This window comes from Triticum urartu, chromosome 2A (assembly GCF_056163025.1).
Source record: "Triticum urartu cultivar PI428250 chromosome 2A, HENAU_Tu73, whole genome shotgun sequence".
NCBI classification, from domain to species: domain Eukaryota; kingdom Viridiplantae; phylum Streptophyta; class Magnoliopsida; order Poales; family Poaceae; genus Triticum; species Triticum urartu.
In genome coordinates this window covers 47,035,432-47,045,108 of record NC_141874.1, presented here as the reverse complement: position 1 = coordinate 47,045,108, position 9,677 = coordinate 47,035,432, and the positions used below count along the sequence as shown (strand labels likewise).

The window sequence follows — 9,677 nt, the reverse complement described above, 5'->3', positions numbered from 1 at the left end:
GATAAGCCACTAGTGAAACCTATGGCCCCTGGGTCTACTTTACATCATATAAGTTTCCGACCTACAATTCTAGTTTACTATTTATTTTGGAATCTTTACTTTTCAATCTATACAACAAAAATACCAAAAATATTTATCTTATTATCTCTATCAGATCTCACTTTTGTAAGTGACCGTGAAGGGATTGAAAACTCCTTTATTGCATTGGTTGTGAGGTTCTTGTTTGTTTGTGCAGGTACTAGGCGACTTGCGTGTAGTGTCCTACTGGATTGATACCTTGGTTCTCAAAAACTGAGGGAAATACTTACGCTACTTTGCTGCATCACCCTTTCCTCTTCAAGGGAAAACCAACGCATGCTCAAGAGGTAGCATATGGCAACTCTCAGTTAACGTGATCAAGATCTTCCTTATGTGTGTTGCAGGGAAACAATGGGAGAGACTGCGGTTTACCATCGAGGTTTGTTCAAGAAGGTTCCTTTGGCTAATAGCACATTATTGTGCAGTTGCAGGAATCATTCTAATATTTAGGTTTCTTACAATTTGGTCTTGCACATGTAGGTCCTGCTATCAGAGGCTTAGACCCATTGTTCAACCCGTTTTGCATATGGGGAAATGAGATGTCCATGAATATCAGTCAAGTCAAGAAACTTAGAAAGATTGTAGGATGAAGAAACTTGCAACGAATAACAACAAGATCTTTGTTTGCACAATGAAGAAGACATCAGTCAACTATAGGATGGTACCAGCTCTTTTACCTTGTTTTTACCCCTTGCGCCATTTCAAAATTTACAACAGTGATTTATGCATAGCTTTGTTTTCAGTACTTTTCAAAGAAGTTCACCGATGATTACCTCTCAAACCACCTGCATAGTCCAGAGGCGAGGAAGGTATTCGTTCAACACCCATGGTACAATATTGAAGTCTTGCTGAAGAGGACGAAGGTTAGGCGGGCAATTATCCATAGCCACCGGCCTAAAGTTGCAAGGACATTCAACATCACTGAAGGCTCAATATTTGCCTTCTGCTTCTGCAGTTTCCCAGATGAGATTCATCTGTCTATTTACCGTGTATGATGCTACTTTCCAAAGGTTTTGATGCTGCATGTGAAACTTGGTGCTGTTGTATAATGGCGTAACTGAGTGCCGAAGCTATCTGATGTAATTCGATTATGAAATCATAGTTGCTTTTATACGGATATGAAATATCTGGTGTGTTTTATACGAAATATCAATTTGATTAGTACATGGATTATCAATAATGGGCTTATTACCCTGGTTATTGGGGTTTTCTATTGCAAACGGTTACTTAGACAACACCGTGGGTGATGAACTCAAACAATCCGCATGGTTTCTAGGCGTGCAAGCCGTGAAGGCGCGGACATCACTCTAACTGGCCGGCCGATTGCTGGTGAGTATGTGTGTGAACAGTGCATGGGGCCTCACATGTGGGTGCGTCCGACGATGTCCCATTGGAGTGGACTCGAAAGCGCCACAATCGTGTGCACCCATCATGGACCACCTAGCCGGGTCACCCGGGTTCGCTCGTTCGGGTAGATTGGATGGCAAAAAACCTCGAGAGACCCTCACGGCAAGCCACTGTTGAACAGATGGCTCATAGGCTCACTTCAGCGGAAAGAAGCACTTGCAAGAGCCTTTTCGCGCAGTGCCAGCTAGGACTTCATGAGTAGGTGCGAGGCAACGGCCTCCGCCCAATGACAGTGGCCCCGGGCGCGCTAGATAGTCCACCTATCAAGAAAGTGAAGTTCACACATAGTGCCATTAATAGGTTTGTCTCTCCTATTCTTATTTGGCATCAAAACACTTATTTTTTATCAAAAGAAGCACTAAACCATGGTACGGTATATATTCGAGGAAATCAAAACTAAGCTGGATGACTCAACTTATCCACCACTATAAATACATTCTAACATGATAAAATCACAAAATAATTTTTCCAAGTTCACAAATTAATTAGATTATCGAAACTTTATCAATAATTTTACATATATATTCAAACAAAACCACCAGGTCCACCATAGTAAGTATGCACACCAAAGTGACTATATCCATCAACAGAACCCTTTGCAGTATATTTGGATAAATTGGTGGTGACATACCCAAATTTATTTTCATCTGGAATAACATACTTGTTTTTCTTATTTAAAATTTCGATATTTCTCACAAATGCTGCTTTTCCAAGTCCTTCGGAAGCAAAATGGCCACTACCCATTTGTGGAGAGTCTGATGATGCTGTCAGACCTTGAACATATCCACCCCATAATGCATAATTACATTGATCCTTCATGAAATGGAAAATTTCTCTTGGCCAGTATCCAATATGTATGTTTTGTGGACCATAAGCCACCCACCGATGTTTAGTCACTGGATCCTAAAATAAATCAGGGTTCATGGTAAATGCTTCAACATAGTTGAAATGAATTACAATCGATCAAATATTTGTGGTGAGGTGAAACTATCCTTTTAATTGTATTCCATATTAACATGAACATAATATTAGAGATATATTTGGGAGTCTCCCGTCTATGCTAAAATATTTTTCTATGATCAAAGGTTCTTAGTAAGATTGTGTTATCTAATGGTTTGACACCTATAGGTTTGGTTTAGCCAATGTGTTCAAGTTTTCAAAAAATATAGTTCATGTATTTCATATGACAAAACAAAATACAAGAATAAAAAAATTATTTACATGAGAATACCTTGAAAATAGCAACATCTATCATGTATTGTGGTCCTTTATAGACAGAAACTGGTTTAAGTCTTCCTCCTAGACCAACACTTGAGCTAACTTGCACGAAAACGCCACAATCATGATCAGGGCAAGTCTTTAAGCCATCAACCTTTACATAAATGTTTTCCAACGTCAATAAAACTATATCATTGTAAGTTATTCATATTAAATTGAAGAACGTGTATCCAGAGAAATAATTATGGATTACCCAAGCAACATGAAACCTAGCAAAGTTGTCACCACTGTAGCTTGGATATACCCAAGAACCAGCCCCGATCCCATCTGCAACACCTGCTTTTATTATCTTATTAATTTGTATCCATGATGCACTTAGATGCTTACTATTATTTTTCACCATAGGATTATAGATATTTATTTTAGCCCGCGTTCCATATAGCTCATCATAATACTCCACTCCTGCAACCTGCAAGATGAAACAAGATATTGACTTGTTTACAATGAAAATACTAATGCTTATTAAACAAGAAAGATTGGCATCATATCATAATAATATTTTGGTGGACATCACTTAATGGTGCATTTAAGGTCAATATAGACCAAACATTTAGAGAAAAATTCCATCCACTGCAGTGGCAACAAAAATGTCAAGTATAAAAATATTCACACAATTAGTTATTTGCATTTACTTATTTGACTACCTTGGACCATATATTTCATCTAAAGGATGAATTTAATGCGATAAAATCCTAGACTGTTGTTAGGTAATATTTCTTTGACATGTGGTTTGCATGGCAATAAATTTTTGTGCATTTAACAACTACAAAGACAATTTTATATTGTTATAATCGACCATTATAACCGAATCACTCAAAAATCATATTAAAAACTCACCTCATGTTCTTCATTGGTAGTCACTTTATCAATAGTTTCTATTGGCGTCTGGACCCTTCTGTTGTTACGCAATATCGGAATCATTCCTGTAGGGCACTCAATCAAGGGCAATTGGGCCTGTGGGATGACATCCATCGACGGAGATTTGGTAGAAATACTTTGTGGGAAAGAGCTTGGTTCCATCTATAATTGGGAAAGTTAAATCAATATGTACTTTTAAGACAAAATATCATAAAAAATATGCATGTTTATGTGTTATGATGCACAATTAAATATATCCACATAATTAGTTGAATTTGCAGTTTGCCTTTCTTCGTGATCAAACCAAATGTTTTATATTTCTCTTCTATGAAATAAAGATAACATGGAGAGAAATTTTAGAACGCTAGATGTGTAGTGAAAGCTTATTTATGAAGTATTAGAATAAAAACTAAAGTTCAAATAATTGCTAGCATGATTATATATATTAGCTACCAATCTGCCACTGTTTACTTCAAATAACACACCGTTCCTGCATGGATTGAGACATGAATATCTACATTTTACTTAGGCAGTACATGAATGTTATATTATATTGATTATTAAAACTTTCCTGGATTTTGTGGTCTTTTAGTAGTGGATGGCTAAAGGCTGGTTGTAGGTTCACATCGATGCAGTCATAAACATCTCTTCCGTCAACCTATTTCGGCATCTCCTCAACTTCATAGTCAAAAAATTGATTATAGATATACAAACTAAGATGAATTCATACATACCAGAATAGTCTTATTGACTTTTTGATTCAGTGGGACCCCGCTAGTATTTTCTTCTCGTCTGATACACTTTACTTCTTTTCCTCCGATGGCTAGAATAAGATATGCTAAGAGAATGGTCACACTAATAGATGGATTTTCTTTCATGGTGGAAGTATGAAATGTTCCATTTGTTAATGTGTCCACCATCATATTTATAATGTTAGGAAAGTATCATGAAATGAATGGTTGTCATTCAGTAAGAGCAATAAATTGCATTGCTAGAATAAAAGATGCCATTGTATTAATTGCATAAGATATAATAATTGACCGCCTCTTGGTTTTCATTACCAAAATCTTGAAGTACTAATGCCACAAAATATTTGAGTTATGTAATAAATGGAAAGATCTTCACAATTATTGTCTCATATGGATAATGTTGACCCTAGTTGATTGGTCACCCTTGTAGTAGATAAGATACAATAACTGTACCACCTCCTAGTATTATTACCAAAATCTTGGAGTAGTACCGCCCTAATAATATTTGAGATATGTAATAAATGAAAAAATATTGCCAATTAATGCCCCAAATGGATAATGTTAGCCCTAGTTGATTGCTATTTGATTACAGATGATATTAACTCAATTTATAATAGACAAGTTTGGGTCAATTCAATATGATGGTTCTTCTAATGTCATAATCTCAATGTTGTTTTAGGACTATCATTACACTTAACGATATCTAAGATCCGGAAAACGTGATCACCAACAACACTTTAGCTAGTCCTAGAGGCAAGACCAGGAAACTTTTATTTAACCATTTATCATTCCACACGTGCATTTGAGTTTTCCACTGAATCACATATTCCTGGATCAGATCAGTTATAGCATAGAATAAAGACTGTACAATTATGAATATGGAAATATAGTAATACAAAGGGTTTTTTTATGACAGTGCCCCTGGTTCCTTAGTTGTGCTCAGTTGTCCCCACGCTCTAAAGTTTTGCTCACTTGTCTCCACACTCTTGTCTGAACTGGACGTTTGCTGTTGGGTCAATGGCTTGACAATTAACTACTGATGAGTGGGGCTGTTTTGGGCCGGGTCCTCCTTTGACCGTTACGTCCTGACGAGTGGGGCCACAAGGAGACACGTCGGAGTAGCTTGTCTGAAATTGGTCGAGTCACTCTTGCACCGCCTCCTCCGCCGCAACCATCATGCCCTCCACCCTCTAACCCTGTTCCGTTCGTCGGCGGTGCCGTGCCTCCTCCACATGACCCCCCCTCAATATGGGATTAAGAAGCGATATTAGGGGAAGACGCCCTCCGGCCCATCGACCGTGGAGATGGTTGGGTCGTGTCGGAGGCAGATAATTCATGGATTCCATCTGGATAAGCTTCGTTTCCCGTCGAATGGATGACAAAACTTGTCAATTAGGCAGTATTTGACCACTACTCGCTTGAATCATGCCAATTTTGGTTGCTTAATTTTCCGCCCTTTATTTTCATGAAATAAGATTGATCTCGTTCTTGCTTTTCAGTTGGAGGTTAGAATGGAAACTAGTGTGCTACGTGGTACTGAACTGCATATGATATCTAGATTTTTCTACCCGAAGGTGGCAGAAAGCAGCATATCATTGAAAGATTTTCGCAATTCAGTCCGTTCCGTGTATGACTAGAGCTCTACCGATGTTGTTGAACTGAAATATTTCAATAGTAGCAAGCAAAGATTTCTCCCACTAACTTGTGCGAGCATTTGGAATTGTTATTTAGTTTGAATGCTGATAGAAGTTTCAGTAAAATCCATATCGAGGTGCTTCAGCCACGCAAAGAACGAGACAAGGGGAAGAGTGTTCATACATCATCTGTCTTTGATAATAGTGAGTGCCCTAGCACTCCTTGTAGGTCAAGACCAAGTACACCTAGTGGTTCTGAAAACCACAACATGTCTGTTGCCGCTAGTATTGCCGCCTCTCCTGTCCCTTCTGTAGCTACTATAGAAGTAGATGCAGAGCTTGACGAGGAAGTGCCTCGACTTGATGATGAGGATGAGATGATGTGCCTTGAACGAGTAGATACAGTCCATCAACAGTTAATGGAAGATGAGAATATCTAGACGATCCCAGCAGTCGTGCTAATCTGATGAAACCGACGATGAAGAGAGGGATGAGAACATTGACAACTTAGTTTTAGATGAATACGATGGTGATGGCATGCCAACAATTGAGTGGATCAGGGAAGATCCTTAGCTTAATCCAGGAACCATATTCGAATCGATGGTGGACTATCCTAATGCAGCGACTACATATTGCATTCTCATTGAAAATAATTATGTGATTTTATAGGAGTGAGCCAACAAGGTTCACTGTTCATTGCCCATATGATAGGTGTAGGTGGAGGCTGCATGCATCGCCTATGCGAAAGAGCAAATTCATTCAGGTATTACGCCTTAATGTGGATTTTAGTGTATTGATGCATTCTATTTTCAGATCATTGTGTAATGTTTCTTAATTATACTTTATTTTGTTTCAGATAAAACAAAACCCACACCAGCACACTTGTCCACCTGGAGGGGGAGGGGGAAACACCAAAACAAAGCTAGCAAAGACTAGGTGGATGGCAAATGCAATCTTGGATTGACTGAGAGAAACACCAACACTTGGTCCAACAACACTCCATGGGAAGCTTTTTAAGAAGTAAAAAATTGATATACCTTACATGAGGATTTTTTATGGTAGGGAAATGGCTCTTGACAGGATAAATGGTCCATGGAATCAGAGTTTTCAGTTGCTTTACGCTTACAATGCTAAAGTGGAGATGGCTAGTCCAGGGAGTGTTGTAGAGATTGACAAGCATACAAATTTCATACAAAATAAGAGGGAAGTCATTTGAGAAGGAGTGCTTTAGGAGGGCTTTTGTTTGTTTCAAGGCTGGATGCTAGGGGTTTCTGGATGGTTGCATGCTCTATTTGGCTGTCGACACAATTGCTTTGAATGGAAGATGGAGAGGATAGCTAGTAGTAGCTTCTGCAGTTTATGGACACAACTAGCTATTCCTAGTTGCATTTGGTGTGTTTGAGGCAGAGTCCAAGGAAAGTTGGGTCTGGTTTATGCAGCAGTTGCACAATATTATAGGTACATCCCCAGGTTTAGCTATACACTCAGATGCTTGCAAGGGTTTAGAGACTGCAGTAGGAATTGTATTCCCTAGAGCATAGTGATGACCCACGAGTATAGGGGACCAATCGTATCCCTTTTGATAAGTAAGAGTGTCAAACCCAATGAGGAGCGGAAGGAAATGACAAGCGGTTTTCAGCAAGGTATTCTCTGCAAGCACTGAAATAGTGAGTAATAGATAGTTTGATAGAAAGATAATTTGTAATGAGCAATAAGTAGTAACGATAACAAAAGTGCAGGAAGGTATCCCAATCCTTTTTGTAGCAAAGGGCAGGCTGGAACGGTCTCTTATAATAAGCAAAGCGTTCTTGAGGACACACGGGAATTTCATCTAGTCACTTTCATCATGTTTGTTTGATTCGCATTCGCTACTTTGATAATTTGATATGTGGGTGGACTCGTGCTTGGGTGCTGTTCTTACTTGAACAAGCCTCGCACTTATGATTACCCCCTCTCGCAAGCATCTGCAACTACGAAAGAAGAATTAAGATAAATCTAACCATAGCATAAACCATATGGATCCAAATCACCCCCTTACGGAATAGCACATAAACTAGGGTTTAAGCTTCTGTCACTCTAGCAACCCATCATCTAATAATTACCACACAATGCATTCCATTAGGCCCAAAGATGGTGAAGTGTCATGTAGTCGACATTCACATAACACAACTAAGGGAAACAACAACATACATATCATCAAAATATCGAACGAATACCAAATTCACATGATTACTTATGACAAGACTTCTCCCATGTCCTCAAGACCAAACGTAACTACTCACAAATCACGTTCAAGATCAGAGGGGTATTGAATAGCATAATGGATCTGTACATTTAATCTTCCACCAAATAATTCACCTAGCATCAACTACAAGATGTAATCAACACTACTAGAAACCCACAGGTACCAATCTGAGGTTTTGATACAAAGATTGAATACAAGAGATGAACTAGCACTACTACAGGATGCTGCTAACGCGACACTTCGATCAGAGACCCTTCGAGAAACTGTGTGCGATGCAATAATTGCAAACTGTGGTGTATGAAAACCGTCAAAAAGGTGAAAACGTTTGCGATGGAGGATGCATCAAACACGGTTCAGATTTTAGTTGCGTGTGCGATGAAGGGCATATGGTTCAGTTCAATTAACTGTTTGCGATGAGGAGGAACAAAAGAAATGGGCAGCCAGATGAAGGCATGTGTGATACATAGAATACAGTTCATTCAGATGAACTGTTTGTGATTAGGCAACACAAAAGAAACGGTCAGCCAGATGAAGATGTGTGCGATATACAGCATATGGTTCACTCGGATGAACTGTTTGTGATTAGACAGCACAAAAGAAACGGTCAGCCAGATCAAGGTGTGTGCGATATACGGCATGCGGTTCACTTGGATGAACTGTTTGCGTTGACACAAGAGAACAGAAATGGTTCAACTTAACAAGATGTGTGTGTTGTGTGATGGGATTGCATGTGGTTCACTCGGCCATTATCGTTAGTGTGTGACCTCTGTGGCAACCATTCGCTCCCCAGGCGCCTCTTCGTGTACCGTGGCAACCGTCCACCGACTCTTCGCCTTTCCCTCTTGATTTGGAACTGCTGTCGCACACTAGCTCTTCCTCCCTCCTCCATTTTCCTTCACCATTCCTTCTTCCAATGTTTGATCGTCTTCTCCATGGAGGGAACAAGCCGGAAACGACCCCATTATTCTTGCCCCAATCTGAATGATGATGCGGTGGAGGAACTCATTGATCGGTGCAACGTCATCACCTCGGCTAGCATGGCAGGTTCGTTCAAGACCATTCTCGACTCAACTAATAACATCATTACAAGGAACCCAAGGGTTCAGGTGAGGTTTGATCTCCCCTATCTTCTTTGCCGTGACCCTGCTGACTGGCGTGGGGACGAGGGAAGCCTCGCCTTGTGTAAGTTGATGCCGCTTGATAATGATACATATGATGTTAAGATGCCATCGCTTGAGGGCAAGGATTTGGCAGGCGCAAATGGAGATTGGGTTGTTTATATTGGGTACAACTGCGAGTGGGAACTTGTGAATGTGTACACTCGTCACCGGGTTCCACTTCAAAAATCCTCAGACGACTGCCTAGAGATTGAGTACACCGGTATTCTACGTGAGTTTAAATACGATCATGCTGACTGTCTTCTATGGA

At 39.7% G+C, this 9,677-nt stretch overlaps 1 protein-coding gene across 3 annotated transcripts; it reads right to left on the bottom strand.

Moving 5' to 3' along the window:
- Positions 1-1,958: 1,958 nt before the first annotated feature.
- Positions 1,959-4,529, bottom strand: LOC125534870 (protein neprosin-like). 3 transcript variants are annotated; one of them, XM_087539532.1, is made up of 6 exons: positions 4,356-4,529; positions 4,195-4,279; positions 3,601-3,785; positions 2,957-3,172; positions 2,717-2,857; positions 1,959-2,388 (listed from the first exon to the last, which is right to left on the bottom strand). In XM_087539532.1, the coding sequence occupies exons 1-6, from the start codon at positions 4,497-4,499 to the stop codon at positions 2,011-2,013; spliced, it is 1,149 nt and encodes a 382-aa protein (XP_087395658.1). In that variant the 5' UTR covers positions 4,500-4,529; the 3' UTR covers positions 1,959-2,010. The 3 variants fall into 3 exon arrangements, with proteins under 3 accessions (XP_087395658.1, XP_087395657.1, XP_087395656.1); XM_087539531.1 differs by lacking the exon at positions 4,195-4,279 and having other exon boundaries at positions 2,957-3,030; positions 3,091-3,172; positions 3,601-3,783; positions 4,356-4,505; XM_087539530.1 differs by lacking the exon at positions 4,195-4,279 and having other exon boundaries at positions 3,601-3,783; positions 4,356-4,505.
- Between the last annotated feature and the right edge of the window lie 5,148 nt (positions 4,530-9,677).

Coding starts and splice junctions, on each gene's coding strand:
- LOC125534870 (XM_087539532.1), bottom strand. CDS start 4,499: ATGAAAGAAAATCCATCTATTAGTGTGACCATTCTCTTAGCATATCTT. Junction 3,786..4,194: donor ACTAAAAGACCACAAAATCC/AGGAAAGTTTTA, acceptor TTTCCCAATTAT/AGATGGAACCAAGCTCTTTC. Junction 3,173..3,600: donor CTACCAATGAAGAACATGAG/GTGAGTTTTTAA, acceptor TTCATCTTGCAG/GTTGCAGGAGTGGAGTATTA.